This window comes from Apteryx rowi, unplaced genomic scaffold, assembly GCF_003343035.1.
Source record: "Apteryx rowi isolate R43461 unplaced genomic scaffold, aptRow1 scaffold_17, whole genome shotgun sequence".
Lineage (NCBI taxonomy): Eukaryota > Metazoa > Chordata > Aves > Apterygiformes > Apterygidae > Apteryx > Apteryx rowi.
The window spans coordinates 2,174,380-2,192,025 of record NW_020447974.1 but is presented as its reverse complement, the minus strand read 5'-3'; the positions used below and the strand labels follow the sequence as shown (position 1 = coordinate 2,192,025).

The 17,646-nt window shown below is 38.7% G+C and overlaps 2 protein-coding genes across 2 annotated transcripts in view; both read right to left on the bottom strand.

The window, feature by feature from the left end:
* Positions 1-12,527, bottom strand: part of SLC12A1 (solute carrier family 12 member 1) — a 54,131-nt gene extending 41,604 nt beyond the window's left edge. The window contains exons 1-4 of the mRNA XM_026060536.1: positions 12,365-12,527; positions 7,608-8,206; positions 1,507-1,641; positions 1,215-1,290 (exon numbers count right to left, since the gene is read on the bottom strand). Coding sequence (XP_025916321.1) covers positions 1,215-1,290; positions 1,507-1,641; positions 7,608-8,018 — 622 coding nt within the window. The 5' untranslated portion in view covers positions 8,019-8,206; positions 12,365-12,527. The remainder of the gene's footprint in view (positions 1-1,214; positions 1,291-1,506; positions 1,642-7,607; positions 8,207-12,364) is intronic.
* A 3,347-nt stretch (positions 12,528-15,874) lies between these two features.
* CTXN2 (cortexin 2) lies at positions 15,875-16,123 on the bottom strand. The gene has a single exon (XM_026060655.1). It carries the CDS (start codon positions 16,121-16,123, stop codon positions 15,875-15,877), a length of 249 nt encoding a protein of 82 aa, XP_025916440.1.
* Between the last annotated feature and the right edge of the window lie 1,523 nt (positions 16,124-17,646).

Genomic DNA, 17,646 nt, shown 5'->3' with positions numbered 1-17,646 from the left:
ACTCAAGCAAAACTTCCGTGAAGTCACTGCGTTTTACTGGAAATGAGACTTCAAGCATGCAAAATTTTGGAGGTATTTCCATTCAGTGTTTCTCTTTAGCCAGTAACAAGGAAATGGATGATACTTGCATTCACTCCAAATTTGAGCACTGAGTTTTATCCAAGATCAGGAGTGTTGAGGTCCAGAGGCCAGAGTTTGGAGTCCAGCTCATGCCTACTTAAAATTTCCATTCTATGAGAGGACAAACTGAAATGCTTGCCATCAGTCCTTTGGATTCCTGCTTTTCATGACATTAACATATCCAGGTACTAGTCAAAGATTAGGGTCCTCTCATTCTAGGCACTTACAAATGTGTGATAGAGTGATGCTGTCATTGACAGCTTACATTTCTGTTTCCCCAAAAAAGTAGTTGCACTGCACAACAACTACTTAAATGCTGTGCCTTACTTCCAGTAGTGTTTCTGTTTTGCAGTGTTGGGAGCACTTTCCRCTCTCACTGTTTTCACTGAACACTCAACAACCGGCTGGGCAGAGCCCTTGGGGCCCAATCCAGCTGCCACTGAGGTTTGAGTTTTTACATTGATTTCATTGGGAGCTGGATTAATTAATAGGCACAGTGAAAGAGCAAAGATACAGCACTATGAAATGTACTCAGTTAATCTATATGAAAGCTGTAACAGAGCTTTAATAACTTGGTGTTTCATAGTACGCTAGTAGCTAGTGCTGTACTGTAGTTAAAAATAACAAAGTCCTGATGAGATGAGACCTCCCTCCAGTTCTGTTTTCATTTTTGCAGAGAGGTGTGAAGAAACGTTGTTTTCAATATGTAGATGACAGGGTTTGGGATTCACAGATAAGCAAAGTGTGAACTCTTAAAGGTTAACTCTGTACGCCCATATTAGAAATTGGCCCGAGTCACGAAGTTTACATCTGTTACAGAATCTAAATACAAACTTCACCAAAGCTTAGAAATATTCAAATGTGATGATTATATGCATAGTTAACAGATCTATGCCTCTAAGCAGTAATTTGGCTGGGAGTCTGGAAAATTCCAGTAGTTTGGAGGATTAACATCTTTTACCCTGGCAAACATTTGAAAAACATAATTTAGTTCAACATGCAAGTGTGCATCTCAGATTATATATTAATCATGATCATGTATAGTTTATCCTCTTTATTCCTTTCACTGTTGAAAATTATATTAAGATACATACCAATTCCTGCTTGACCTACGATCCAGGAAAGTCGAATAAAAAGCATCACGCCCCAGATATTAAGCATGCATCTTACCTAAGTTTTAAACAAACAATACTGTATCAGTATAACATTGAAAATAGTGTTAACGATCAGAAGGGTGATAATGTGCATTGCAGGCTTTTAAAAAGCACCCCAAACATCCCTTAAGTCCTCTTTCCTCTCTTGCATCTTAAAAGACCTTAGTATTACAAAACTATTCTTAATTTTTATTTTCTTTTAATTTTTTTAAAATGCAGATAATTTTCTCACCAGCACACCCTTCACCCATCCGAACTTAACAAATCCTGTTTTGTTTTCTTCTTCCTTGCTGGCTGCTGTGTCATCTCCAGCAGTGCCTTCTCCATTAGCCACTCTCTCGACTGAGCTGGTGTTCACGGCTATGTTCTGAAGAATCACACAGAAAACAAAAACATTTTTGTGCCAAGCAGATGACACCTGACTGCATAAGAGAGAAGTGGAATAAAGGAACTCCAAAGAAGTTTGGGTTTGACTGTCTCTGGACTAGAGTGCAATATTCTGCTCACAGCGAGTATCAGCAGGTGGGCTTGCTAACTGCAAGAAAACATGAAAGAATCACTTAAGCTGAGGAAATATCGTTATCTGATGCTAAATTGTTTTTAGTATACCCCATATACAGCATACATGTTGTGTTGATATGTTAGAAGAGCACCTAACATATTGAGGATCTCTTGTTTGGCCTCTACATGCTGCTGCAACAATATATGAGTAATAGTAAATAAGTATAGAAGCAGGGATAATTTCTGACTAGTGAAACCAAACCTAGCTGAATGCTTCATGGCAAATAAGTTATGTGAAGAACTCTGCTATTTTGGATAAAGTATAAACATAATTGTAGCAGCAAATGTGTAACATTCTTGAAAACAGAGAAATACTGGTGAAATGTGGTAAATAATGCATTAAATGATAATCCTTTCTGTGGTTTAGCCAGCTCTAATATAGTCATGGCAGATAGGATTAAATATTGGCATGTTAGTGATGTAATATTATGCCAAAGGCAAAGATAATGAGTGCCTGTATTCTATCTTAAGGGACCCGTTCCTCCACACAGGTTATTCACACTGCACCTAGAGAAGGGCCAGAATTAATATCCCAGAATTTTGGAATATCCATATGTAGTTATGGACATAAATCTGTATTTTATCTCAGAATCTTTGAGGTAGTTTAGCTCCACAATGTGTTTCTTGCAGCTTGAATAGGAATTAGTTATGGTACCAAGGGTTAAACTCATTGTTTTTGCTGCTTCGTTTCTTCTAAATTTTGTTAAAGAAAGTTCTGACTGGTTTGGGGAGGAGTCATAGTTAGGCTAACCATTGCCAAGTAGCGTCTGGGCCCAGTGCAAAGAACTCCAGGTGGGACTCTGTACCCTACCATAGTCTGGCAGAGAGGGTCAGGAATGTGTGTGCGTGTGTGTCACTTATGGAGGGGAATCAAATTGCTTTTAGGGCTTGGAGAGACTGAAGACATTTCCAGATTAGGTAACTGTACAAGGCGAGGATGGAAAACATGAGGTCTTAGATCTTGCTTAAGCCTCGAGGCTGTTTCTGTATTTTGTCCGTTGACTCCATAAAATGCATTACAGACATAAAAGCCAGTTGTATATGGTGTTTATGCTAATGTTTAGACTCCCTTCTCATAAACAGGAGCTCTAGTCACTACAATGCAAAGTTGTGGAATGCCTTTGGCACAATAAATATTGGATTCTGCTAACAAATGGTGAACAGGTGCTAACAATTTTTGACATAGGTGTCTAAATTCCCCTTAAGTTCCACTTGGTGCCTATTCCCTTTTGAGTTTTTGGCCCAAAGTTAAATGGGAACATAAGATCTTTTGAAGGTCTGTGACTTTGAGTTCCTGAGTTACTTGGGTACTTTTGACAATTCTCACCCTAAAATAACAATGCTGTGTTTGTTCAAAATATAGTAAATGATTAAAGTGAATTAAGGAGGATTAGCAACCAGAATAATATGACTTTTTTTTGCTTATTTGCATATACATTGGTTAGAGTTTCAAAGGCAAAAAAATAAAAATGCTTAGACTTTGTACTTGAAACAAGTTGTTTCCTATGTACTTTGAATTAATTTGTGCTCTCCCATGCCATTATCATAAATTATGGCCTTAAACCTTCCATAAATGCATTTTAAATTGGTGTGCTTTAGCAAATGATTGGTTATTTACCAAGCAGCTGTACCTGTGCTACTTGTGCATTAAGGATGTGGAATAAAAGTGACAGGACATTTTGAAAAGCTACCAAAATCGAAAGTTAGCTGCTTTTTTTWAAAAAAAAAATCTTTCCTTTCCTTGTTTCAGAACAGTTTAGCCTTCATATCRCCTGGGACTAAAGTTGATGAGCTCATCAAGTCTCCATAACAAGTGTGGAGAACAGTCAAGATGAAGAAAGGTTAGATGATTTCTTATGTAGGTTAAATATTAAGCCTAAGTAATTATCACCAGCCATCAGCTGTGAAATAGCACTTAGACTATTTTTTAGGTATTTAATTGGCATTTTGTGACTTAGTATGTGCAAAAAATGGCACATCTTGCTAAAAGATGGCACACATTTGACTCCAGCAGTGTAGGAACTGAATTCTTGCAGTTTCTTTCAGCCTGCTTTACATTCTGACATTTAAAAATTTAGTATTAAAAAAAGTATTAAATATTCATATTTATCTTGTGGTGCTAAGCCCAGCATCAAAGCACAATGGGAACACTTACATGATGCTTAGAAATCTGGAGTCAAACATATGTCACTTCTTATCAGAGTCTGGCAGTGGGTTCTGACAGACCAGTTGTCTTCAACAATTTGGGTTTCAAAAAAAAGGGGAGGAGGATTGCTTGGGGTAAAATGTGGTAAGTCCAGATTTTAGTGTTAAAGAAAAAAAAGGAATAAAGCATCTTCTCCACAAGTGAATCTTGGACTATTAGTCTAATCCCTGCACACTCAGTGTAGCATTTCATCGCCTTCTTACTGGTGGCTAGAGAGCCTGATGCACCCTGGGACTGGTAGATGGGCACCCCATTCAGCAGCACATACTGCAGAATCCTTTCACCTCCCATAGAAGCTGGTAGGAGCTCTGCCTGTTCATATTACCTTAATGCTCTGCTTTACTAATCCACTATTTGGTGATCACTCACTCATTTATCCTTCAGAATACCCAAATTGCTTTTCATTGCATCTTTTTGTGGTACATTTCAGGGGAAGATCTCGAAACACTTAGCAAATGTCAATAAATTCCATCTTACAGAATCTGTCTCAGGTCTAGCTAAGTATCGATACCTGCAGTTTACAGATGAGGAAATTTAAGCTTGGAAATTTAAGGTGGGACCACATGAAACACCACAGAGCACTTGGAGATATGCAAGTGAGGCTGGCATGTCTAGATAGTACCTAGCAGCTCCTGCACTGTTGCCAGGAGCTGAATCAGTATGGTGCTATGCCTGCTCTTTTTAGCCCAGTGGCTGCTGTATTCCTTCTAACTCAGGAACTATCCTGTTCAGCATTAGCCTGGAAACCCAGTAAAGCTTTGTGTTATGCTCCGTAGACCTAAGTGGTTTGTCCAAGGTCACAGAGTGAGTCCATGGGACAGCCAGGAACAGAGTCCAGCCATGCTAATGGCTGGTTGTATATTCCAGCGCCTTGGTCAGTGGCTCCGAGACTGGGGCTGTAATCCCACATAAGGACACAGCAGGTTGCCAGCGTGACAAAAATCCCATTACGTCTGACATTGACCCTCATATTTTGAGAGGCATAAAATTATCTTTCTGTAAGTAGGGTTGCTACTGGAAAAAGTCTGGGAACAACTGAGCTAGACGATGGTCTTTTCTCTCCCCTAACACTCTCAGCCTGTGAAACCTGATGGTAAAGGAGGGAAGCAATTTCTCTTCAGTTTATTCTGGGATGAAAGCTGCTTTCTTTTTAACCTTCTCTAGGTGAAAGTCCTAACAAACCCTAGACAGTTCATCTGATTTTGTTAAAGTAAACAAAACAAACCTGCTTGCCCAAATGAGTCGTACAAGAGCAAAAAACTGAATTTGGTGGTTATGGTTAAAACTGAGAATCCCTTAATATCTTATGTTCAGTACGTGTTCTTTCAGTATATGTTCAAAGCCAAAACACTGGTGTTTTTCCCCTCTCTGGCCTCCACTAGTGTAAATTATTTCTATAATAGGAAGTTTCTTTTGGTATGGAAGTGTATTTAGTCCCTTGAGTAGCAGTTTACACATCTGCAAATGAGTAGGGTTACCAAATTCATATTGTCCCCTTCTTCACATCCATTTTACATTCATTTGGGGAAATCTAAGTCATCACCCAGGGAACATGGTTCTCCTTTCTCTGTAAGCCATTTTTTCCAGGTCTACAGAGACCATAATTTAAATAAGTAAGGCCCAAGCTAAGAAGCTGTCCTAATCAGGTCCCAAGGAATCAGGTCCTAATTTTCCTAATGGCTAATTTTTTGCTTGATTTCATTAGTTTGTATTAATCCTCCTTAGGACAGGTGAATCTCCAGAGAAATGGAGTTTGAACAAGGTCTGGACCAGCATCCAAAAACCAGATGCTTGTCCAAATTATTCAGACCTCAAAACTATGTAAAACTGTGTGGAATGGCAATGAGAACATGGTTTCTCTGGAGACTTCTCATTTCACCATTGCCTAACACAGAAAAGGAATAGGTTTTTTTTGCTGTGTCTTGACAGTCTTAGTTTGAGTTTGTCTATAGAGGTGATCCCTCTCTTTCCAGCCCTGCCCCGACGTGCCCAATTAAAAACCTCAAAAAATTTTTGATTTTAGTTTGTCTCTGAAAGTGTGTGTATCCTGTGTCTCTTCTCTGCTTTTTATAGAGAACCTATTATTGTGGCTTAAGGGGGAAGAGTCTAACTTTACCAAAGTCAATTGAGTATTAAATTATTCCAGTAATGTTTGCCAGTAGGGTTTTAAATAGTTTAACTGTTTCAGAGAGCTTAATCTAGTTGTTCTTGTCCTCCAAAAGCTCTCATTACAGTTTTCCATACTTACTCACGTGGAGGGAAGTGATTCCTCCATATAGGGAAATCAAGCCTTAAAAGATTCATAGATAGATGAATTTTGCTGAGGCAGTAACACAGAACTTAGTGAAAGTTTGCTATTTGAGATTTAATGTTATCAACTTCTCAGATTCTTTCCCATGGAGTTTTTGAATGTGCAAACTCCAAAAGATTGTACCCAAACAATGAATTTTATTTTTGCAAAAGTAGCTATAGAGAGTGACGAAAGTGAGGATTATCATGACAAAGGGCATGTTTTGGTTTTGGTATTTCATTATTCATTTACTGAAGTGCCCCTGCATTAAAAATGGAGCAAACGGGAAGAGTCTACTGAGGGGAGTAGTAAAGAGTTTACTCAATAGTAAACCACTACGTTGTGTTAACCAAAAGTAGATCCATATTCCCCTCAGAAGGGGAGATGAAAAACCGAGCCCTAGGAAATCTTTCAAAGACCGTTTAGGCAATTGTATCCTATTCTGTAGTTCTTTCTGTAAGTTTATATTGCATGGATATAGTCCCATCATCTATTGTATGAACAAAGTCTAAACAGCTCTTCTGGATGATGGATTAAAAGGGATTTAGCCAAATTATTCCTCCCTAAATGCTTTATATGTAGCCATTCAAGTGGCTCTTCAGATTCTCTCCAAAATCATTGGTATAATGAGCATGAAGGACTAAATCCATCCACTGATTCAGTACCTGAAAGTTGTTGTCTGCTATTGTTCTTCAGAGCAAATATTTTCCACCTAAGCCCCCATGTTCTGGATTTTTTCCTGCTATTTGAATGCTTTTGTTACTGCAATAAACAGGTAATGCTTTGGATTTCTGACTAGTTAAAATTGTATCTATTACACATTATAACACTTTTTTTAATAATAGCTGTGGATATATATTTTAATGAATACAGCAGAGGAATCTCTGAAACTTAGTTAAGAGTTGATGTTAGATTCAAATTTAGAATAAATATGAATTGCATAATTTGGTTAAATTATGAATTGATATTTATCATCTGCCATCTTAACTGTAACTGAAACAGAAGGAATTTAGTAGTTTTATACTTTTAGACAAGATTAAGCCATGTTTCTCTACTAATCAAGTACATTACTATCAGCCTTTAATAATAATCTTTGCTTAAGCAGGGTACAGGGCAGAAAACATACTGCAGCTAGCAAAGGGAATACAGTAAGTGATTAGCTCTACTTTTTCTCTTTAGCAAGGTCCATGAATTTAAGGACTTTCTCATATTAATAAACAGAATTAACAGCCTGGAAATGAAATAGAGAAAATTTGTATCTTTCCTTTTCACTTACCTTTGCCAGTTGTTCATGAATTTCTAATAAGCTTGGTCTGTTGAGCTTATTCCCACTGACGCTGCCAGTGTTTCTATAATAATCAATTTTAGGAACTGGGTCCACGGTGTTATGGCCAAAAGTTTGTAGATAATACATATTACTGTGGGTATCATAGGGATGTAAACTAGCTTCTGTTTTCTCCCCATTTTGAAGGAAATTGTCATATAATTCTCTCTTTCCTGGTCTGTAGCTGATTTTCAGTCTGTTATGTGCTTCATCAGTAAAAGATGTTTCTTCGTAATGTGGTGGGTCAGAGCCCACATCCTCTTGGGATGTTTCATTGTTGTCATGGCTTTCATTAATTATGTTAACTTGAAACCGATTTGCATTTGGATCCAAGAATACATTTGGAGAATTATTCATTGACATCTTCAGGGATGTTATGGGCTTAGGTTACTGATCCTTCTACTCTTCTGTGGCTGCAACTAGTGCTACTCTAGCCACAGCAAAGGGTCTAATGCTGTTGCATCTGAAGTCTTTTCTCTTAGAGTAACAAAGTTCTCAGAATTTTTTCTTGAAACCCCTAAGCAGTCTTCCTACTGCTCTCTTCTGTGGTTCTGCTATCAAAAATATAAACAAAACATTTCTATTAACTTGCACAGTTAGGTAAATTTTCCACTGTAAACCCTGCTGCCAAATCACCATGAGATAGTCATCTTATGATTTGTTGAATAAATGATAGCTGATTCAAAGACCGACTCTGTGGGGATTTTTCCATCCATCGAAAATGGGCTTTGAATCAGATTCCAAGCACCTAAAATTATATATCAAATACAGTATTTCTCTTAATTACGTAATGTTTAATTGAAGCTAGTGAAAGTATAGGCAATACAATACAAGGGATGCAACACAGACTCCATGAAGACCATTTACTGTTTATGTTCCATGGAAGTATTATGACACTATGTATATTCCTCCCATAGTCTAGCAGCAAATTGATGTGAAAAGTTTGAATCAAACATATTTTTGGAAGTTAACTACGAAAGTTAAAGTTTTCAATAGTTGCAGGATGGTAGACAATTTATGAGCAGGCAATTAAAGCATAGCAAATCATTCATTTTAGATGTAAATGCAATTAATGTCATAAGAAGGAATAAATAGGCAACTGAAACATATCTAAAGATAGCATTGTGTTTGCTGAACTGTAATGGATGAAATAAATGAATGTGTCCAAATGACTGTGGCAAAGTAGTAATTATCAAGACATATTAACAGTAGTCTTAGGCATCAGAAGGTTCATAGAATGAGGCACTCAATTTTACACTTGTGCACTCAAAACATCCTTCAAGACAATTTGAAAGAAATAGAAGCAAGTCATAGAATCAATGAGGTGGGAAGGGACCTTGGGAGCTCATCTAGTCCAGTCTTCTGCTCAGAGTAGGGTCAACACTGAATGCAAACTGGCTTGCTGGTCAAAGCCCATTAGGGCTTGAAATCCTCCAAGAACAGATTCCACAACCTGCCTGGGCAGCCTATTTCAATACTTAATTTTCCTCATACTGATTTTTTCCCTTTACAGGCATACCTCAGAGATATTGCAGGTTCGGTTCCAGACCACTGCAATAAAGCGAGTCACACAAATTTTTTAGTTTCCCAGGGCATTTAAAAATTATGTTTACACTATACTGTCATCTATTAAGTGTGCAATAGCATTATGTCTAAAAAAAAATGAACATACCTTAATTAAAAATTATTGTTAAAAATTGCTAACCATCATCTGAGCCTTCAGTGAAGTCATAATCTTTTTGGCGATGGAGGGTCTTGCCTYGATGTTGATGGCTGCTGACTGATCAGGGTGGTGGCTGCTGAAGGTTGGTTGAAGGCATTTCTTAAAATAAGACAGCAATGAAGTTTGCTGCATTGATTGACTCTTCCTTTCACAAAGGATTTCTCTGTAGCATGCAATGATGTTTGATAGCATTTTACCCACAATAGAACTTCTTTCAAAATTGGAGTCAATCCTCTCAAATGTGCTGCTGCTTTATCAGCTAAATTTCTGTACTATTCTAAATCCTTTGTTGTCATTTCAACAATGTTCACAGCATCTTCACCAGGAGTAGATTCCATCTCAAGAAACCACTTTCTTTGCTCATCCATAAGAAGCAACTCCTCATCCGTTAAAGTTTTATCATGAGATTGCAGCAATTCAGTAACATCTCAGGCTCCACTTCTAAGTCTAGTTCTCTTGCTGTCAGTTCTAGTTCTCTTGCTGTGAGCCTGTCCTCTGAAGCTTTGAAGCCAGGCATTGACTTCTCCTCTCTAGCTATGAAAGTCCTAGATATCATCTTCTTCTGGTATAAGGCTGTTTCGTCTACATTGAAAATCTGTTGTTTAGTGTAGCCACCTTCATCAAGTATCTTAGCTAGATCTTCTGGATAACTTGCTGCAGCTTCTACATCAGCACTTTCTGATGTAGCTGCTTCACCTTGCACTTTTATGTTATGGAGACGGCTTCTTTCCTTAAACCTCATGAACCAACCTCTGCTAGCTTCAACCTTTTCTTCTGCAGCTTCCTCACCTGTCTCAGCCCTCACAGAATTGAAGAGAGTTAGGGCCTTGCTCTGGATTAGGCTTTGGCTTAAGGGAATGTTGCGGCTGGTTTGATATTCTATGCAGTCAGTGGAGCAGTCAGAACACCCACAACATTTATCAATTAAGTTCGCTATCTTATACAGGTGCGGTTTGTGGCACCCAAAACAATTACAATAGTAACATCAAAGATCACTGATCACAGATCACCATAACAGATATAATAATAATGAAAAAGTTTGAAATATTGTGAGAATTACCAAAATGTGACACAGAGACACGAAGTGAACGCATGCCGTTGAAAAAATGGTGCCAATAGACTTGCTCGATGCAGGGTTGCCACAAACCTTCAATTTGTAAAAAAAACACAGTATCTGCGAAGCGCAATAAAATGGGGTATGCCTGTATATCTAGTTAGAATCTCCCCTGTTTCTCTCTATGACCATCATCTCTCTCTCTTCTGCTGTGCATCACAGTAAAGAATCTGGCTCTACCTTGTCTATAACCTCCATGTAGGTAACAGAGGGTTGCTTAGGTTCCCCCAAAGCCTTTTTTTCTCCTAGCTAAACAAGCCCAGTTCCCTCAGCCTCAGAGGGCAAGTGTTCCAGCCCTGATCATCCTGGTGGCCCTCCAAAAACTTGCTGAAGTTTATTAGCGTCTTTCTGATATGGGTGGGGGATAAAATCAGAAATTGATGCAGTCTAATGAGTGCTGAGTAAAGGGGAATAGTCACTTTGCTTGATCTACTGGCTATGCTCCTGTTAACACAGCCCAGGACACTGCTCACCTTCACTCCTAGGGTATGCTGCTGACTCCTCTTTAGCCTGCTGCCTACCAGGACCCTTCCAGCAGAGCTGCTCCCAAGCAGTGAAGCCCCACCTGTGTGGGTGCAGGAGATTGGCCTGTCCTAGGTGCAGGATTTGCATTTGTCCTTGTTGAATGTTACGAGGTTCCTGTTTACCCATTCTTCTAGCCTGTCTAGGCCCCTCTGAATGGCAGCTCATACAGAGGTGAACACATGATGGCTGTACGATCTGCTTCCCGCCTCCACTTCCCCACACAGACCCCTCAAAAACCAGACAAACAAAAAACCCCAAGAGCAAGAGGAGTATTTACATTTAAGGCCTTAATGGGTTAAGTACTTTGCAGCAACTTGCATGATGACCCAGAGAGCTCTGAAATGGAGTGCACTACATATTATTTGTGATCTATTGAAGTGATATAGGCAATGCCATTCTATACATCTTGAAAAATTTTTCTAGGGAGTTAAAGGACTGAGTCTATAGACCTGTGTATTTCAGTGGAAGCTCAGTTCTGTTCTAACAGGCTAAAACAGAGCATGCCTAGACATTGAAACTTTACAAGTGTATATAATAGAAAGTTTTGGAAACAAAATATATCTAAATAAAGGAATATACGAACTGAAAATTTGGGTAAATAAGCCCATTAGAAGAAAATTTTCAGAGTTTTGTGCTTTCAGCAGGAGGTTAGACTAGATGACCTCCAGAGATTTCTTCGAACTTAAATTTTTCTGTGATTCTGTGAAATGCATTTGGCTCTTTGGCACTAAAAGAAATACTGTATCTATATTTATACCTGGGCAATGTAAATATTGCCTAAAATCACATTTCAAAATTATAATTTGAAGAGCTGATAATCAGATGTCCTCCAAATTCAGTATGAGATATAGCTAAAGCATATTTCCTGATTTATTCCATCAGCTGTAGATGATGTTCTGCTGTAACCTCTCTGTAATGATACCACTTTATAACTCCCTCATATTTATAACCCATGATGTTGTTTTTCCTGTTTAATGTTCTGTAACTTCACAGCAACATGTTACTTTTCTTTTTAGTTTTTTTTACTTTGTACTGTTTTGGATGATTCATATTATTGTTATTATTACACATTTCTGATCATATATAGCATTCTGCTTCCCTCAGCCTTTTAAAATTGTCAGGAAATGTTTCATCTCCAGGCATGAAGGAGCAACACCAAATCTTTTGTCGTTAAGATCAGTGAAACTAGGTGTGTTTCCATCTCCATGACTTTCCATGACTGAATGAAATTCTGATTCTTTGATGACAATGAGACTTTTGCTGCCGAGTAAAATGATTACATAATTTCACTGTCTTATTTTATTTCCATAGTATTACTACTTTGCTAAGAAAATAAAAGTCTCTTACCTTGCTGCTGTTCTTGAAAATAATATTTTGTTTTTCACGGTGTATTTCCAGGGGTCTCTCAACTGTTATTTGCCATTAATTTTGCATTCTGTATTCTAGCATTATGCATAAATTAGCACATTTACCTTATTCAGGGTAGTTCAACTTACCACTCAATCCTGTGTTTTTAGAGAAGGACAATCTTCCTCTTTCTTTTATTCATGTATGTAGTGTGTCCCTCTCTTTGAGGCATTACAGACTCTGTCTTATTGGCCAGATCTTTCTCCTGTTTAATGTACTGAATAAACCATCCAATCCCTCTCTTTGAAACACATTTTAAAACATTTCTAGATGGTGATTTAGAGAAACATTCTAGGTTGTTAATTATTAACCAGGAAATGTACCTATTCATTCTCGGAAGAAATAAAGCTTTCATAGGTTTATTTAGTTTGTTTCTTCAGATTCATAAAATGTATTTGTAGGCATCCTGAGCTGGTATAGCAGATCTAGTCAACAATTATGGATCTGTTCATGTGCACCAAGGTATCAGTATATTCTTTATTTCTTCTAAGATCAGAGATAATATCATTTGAAATCTATTTTTTTGCTTTCATTTTATTTAAAAAAACATTTACACAAAAGGGCTTTCAGAAAGGTGGGGTGGTAGAAGAAAGGGAAGGAGTGGCTGGGTTCTCCCTTACTTGAACTGAAACATCTGCAAATCTAGTATTATAAATTTGCTTTTAGAAAGTCATACTTGAATACAGTTTGCTTAGTTCTGTTCTACATGCTCAAGATGAATATTACATTACCTAGTGAGCACTTCCATGAAAATCAGTGAAAAAACTAAGTTCCTAWCCGTCATCGTTATAGGGTTTATGGTATTGCAAAATTTCCAAGGGGGCTCAAAGACACTTTCATTACCTCCATTTCCCTCTCAGCTATCCTGATTCTGTGCACAGATCATAATCTCTCTATTTTCAGTTTTTCATATTTAAGAATGGACATAACAAGAGTTTATTTCTGTTCAGGTTTCCACTCTGCATGGTTTATGCAGAAGAAATTCCAGTGAAGTCAGTGGGATGCCTTGTATACTCTCTAAGACCCACTGGTGGGTGGGTAGGTTCTCTTTAAGAACCAAGGTAGGTCCCCTTGTCCCACATGTGTTTTTGAACCATTTGCTCCTAACCCTGTTCAAAGTTTTACTATGTGTATTTGCAGAAAATCTTTGAAAGTTTGTGTTTTGTGCAGTCCTTCTGGGGCTCCTTTGTCTTTTGGGGGTGCGGAGAGGGGCAGGCAGGAAATTATGAAGTTTTTTAATCAAAAGGAAATTTGATAATTGCTTCCAACAATAGCTTGGGTCAAGAACGAAAGAAATATGACAGTATTTTGGTTTCTTTGGCTATGTCTACCTTGTTTGCAGTGTAGTTTAGAGATACCTGAACTATATTTAACTGAGATAATTTATGTACCTTCAACACTCTATCCTGGCAGCAGAGAGCTCAGCACAAGCTGCAAAATCTGGAAGAGTAACTGGGAAATTGACTTAGATGCCAAGAGATGTTTGTAGTGTGCACACCATTAGGTGTACATAAAAAAACCCAACAACAACAGTGTCAGACTTCTGCAGTGGATGGTCCAATCCAGCAATAATGGATCGGATCATGCGAATGAAAATCTGCCTTTGATTTTATGGTTAAATTTGACTAGGATAAATGCAATAGACTGAATCTCTGAGGGTCTGGCAATTTTTCTTATACAGAATCTGAAGCAGTTGAAAAGCTCTTATATTCACACAATTGTGAATTCACACAATACTTTAGATAGAGCAGTGTGATTATTGTTGGCTGTTTCTCTCTCACAGTCTTCAGGCAGGAGATTCATGTGCATCCCTGTACGATCCTGTATTTCATGTTCCAAGTGGCATTTGAGGTCCAGCATTCCATTGGCTGCCCCGTCTAGCAGATAGGGCAAAAGGGGCAATATGTATTTTTCAGAATACGTGCAAAAGAAACCATCTGCTGTAACTGATCTCCTTGTCTTTGCACCTAGTTGCAGAGCTGTTTAGCAAAAGTGACAGTGCTTAAAATTCTGATGCCAATGTTCTCAGAAACTGAATTGAATTTCTGTCAAGTACTGTCACACTTGCTAAAGAGCTGTATGTGTGAAGGTGACCTTGAATAACTATTTTTTAGTCTCTGCTTTCACTGTTAGTTCTTCTGTCTTGATAGGATCTCCTGTGACCAGTTCCTCAGAGTGACGGTCTGGACCATACAGAGTGCAAGGATGCAGGAGCACAAGGAGAATGAACAGCTGTGGAGAGGACCTGGAGGGCACAGATATCTCCAGCCAACCCAGGACACAGTCCTTTAAGGGGCTGAGCTCAAATGAGTATGTAGCGTGACTGCCTCTGCTTTGATTGACCATGCCAAGCTGGTGTAATTTCTGCTGGGAGCTATTAACCAGCCAGAATATGTTGCAGCTAGAACTGCAACAGTTTAAGTTCCAGTTTAAACTGAATTATCCCCTGAAACCGTGAGGAGTAAGAAGGTGGCATGCCTTGCTCAGTTCAGTTAGACTGGAAGACTGGTTGCTTCGTGGGACTGTGGGGTTCTTTGTTCTGACTACGTTTTTGAGCAGGTAATATGGTCTATATTGCAGAATGTTTATAGAATTCAGAATATCCATAATGAAGTTTGTTTCCCTTCCACTATTTCTGCCTGACTTTCTGTTGCTGTAGAGCAGGAGAAAGGAGACCTGTTCTATATAAAAAAAAATTCTCAGACCAGCAGTAAGGAATAGCACTGTTCATTGTTTGCAGAGGACCACAGAAATGTTTCACAAAGGAGAAGCAATATACGCTGTCCTTACAAATACAGTCAGCAACTGCTGTTCTTGGAAGGTGGGAAGTAAGTGATTGGTGAGTTTGTGTGATTTGTTAGTTTTCTCTTTAGTTCCTTAATTTTGATAGTCTGTGAACCTACCTTTGTCCCTCCTATCTCAGCAATGTGGACACATACAAATAAACTACTTCTTGCAGCCACTTCCCCTGAGCCATGACCATTTGTTGTCCTCCAATCTTGTATTCTCACTATCCAAGCACAGCTTCTGAGCTTCAAAAAATACTGTCAGGTAAGAAGGAAGGAGTGACTATTTAAGCATCTACCATCCCTGTCTTTTGTCCTTCACCTTTCTCTTTTCGTCCTGCCCATCATGAGACAAGTTAGAAAAAGGATCCTCCTGTGAAGGAGGATCCGCAAATATGATCAGATTCTTTCTACCATGTTAACTTGCTAGTGAATTGTTTATTGAACTATTTCTTTGCCATTATCTGTTTCTTATCAACTGTTCCACTGTTCCTCAAAGAAAAGCAACATGAAGTGCCTTTTTAGTTTGCAACAAATATTTATTTCACAAAATGGATGCCACCAGCATATCTGCAAAATGTAGGTATGTATAACAAATGTACCAACAGTTGGTTTCCAAAATGAAATCAACATCAGATTTAAGGCAGGATATTCTGTTGAGTTTTCATGCAAGAGCATATTCAAATGTCCCTTTATCCAACCCTTCAACTTCATCTTCCCACGTAGAAGAAGGCATGCTACTGTAAGGGTCTAGCAAGATTTTGAAGCATCTGATAATTAGAAGTCCCAAGAAAACACATAAAATCCCCACAAAGGCAAAGCCAGTTTTTTGCTCTAAAGTCAGAGGGAAGGCAGACATTTCGTTGACACTCATGCTGGCTGAAGAGTTGCTGCAGTAATTACTGCTCATCATTGGGCATCACATCCTGATGACTCTGTGGGATTTTCACCTCTATTGCTTCTTTGCCTGTATAGAAAAGTGAAATCAGTTTGGTTAGGTCTAAGTGGGGTGTGTAAGTCTGAGTGGCAGCACATGAACATTTGGAAATGAAAAACAGCTTGGATTTCAGTAGCATCCTGGTTTTTTGGTTTGTTTGGGTTTTGCACATTTAAATTAATCTGATAAAATTACACCTTTTAGCCTCCTATGCACCATTCACTTACTGGCCCTTATAATGAGACAGCAAACTCATAATTTTCTGTCTTTCTCCCTTCTCAAAATAGAGCAAGTTCAATTCATGGCTGTTGCAAACAGCATTTTGTCAGAGCTGACACAAGCCTGCAGATTTTGATTAGGCAGAACTCACAAGGTCTTCACCTGGAGAAACAAGTATGTTTTCTCTAATGGCTTTGCACCTCGGTCCTTAAACTAGGACTAAATTCTGACCTCAAAGGGAGTTTAAGCCAAGTAATGTGGATTTTGCTCATGTAGTTTAGCTTAGAAATCTAAATAAGTAGATCCAACTTGTTAAATAAAAAATTGCATGTGTCATTTTAGTAAAGTCTCAGGCTCCATTTTCAGAAAAGTGCTATGTGCATATGATCAGATGGTTTGAGCTTGCAAGAACTAGGAATTAGTACAATTGCCCCTTCACTTTCCTGTATACTGGCCCATGAAGGGAGTACCACTCACTAGTGCATAAAATCAAAAACTGCATAGGAACACAAACTATTGAAAGATATATTCAGATTGGCAGGTTGAGCCACTGGGGTCATGTTCCAGCCATGTATCAGCTGGCAAGGGCATATGCTGTATATGTCTTTATGCCAAAAAATTAGAAATCCCTATATATTCTCATGTATGAGGAAAGGTTAGTGGGAGAAGAGATAACACAAGTAAATTCCCTTACCCTAAATCTTTCTCTTATGGTTTCTTCTCCTTGCTCTTCTGCATTAAATACATACATACATATGTAAGTATATATAAATATATAAACCCARATATTCAGGAACCTTGAAACAGATTTCTTACTCAAAAAGTTCAATGAGTGCAAGTCTTGCATCTTCACACACTCCAGACAGTGGTCCCTCTCGTGGGGAGGGTGAGAACTGGGTGCATGCCCGGAATGCCAAAGGACCAAATCCTTGTTGCTGTTGTGTAACGATGCTGGCCAAGGTGGCCATCAGGGAACCTTTCATCCTTTCTGGAGTGCCTGTGTTGAAATAGGCTGTGTTGGGGCTTGTGTCCCCGGAGGGCTAAGGAAAGGGGAGAGACACTTGCCCATCTAGAAGCTAGCAAAATCCCAGTGAAGTGGGTGAAGCAGCTTGGGGAGCATGGCCAGTGACCAACACCTCAGGTGAGCCCTGAGAGACTAGTAAATTACTGAGCTCTCATTCTACCATTTTTACAGGCACAGCAAGCATCACATCTGAACATGCCCCTCCTGGAGCTCAGGGGACCGACACAGACCTTCATCCCATGCAGGCACTGAGTAC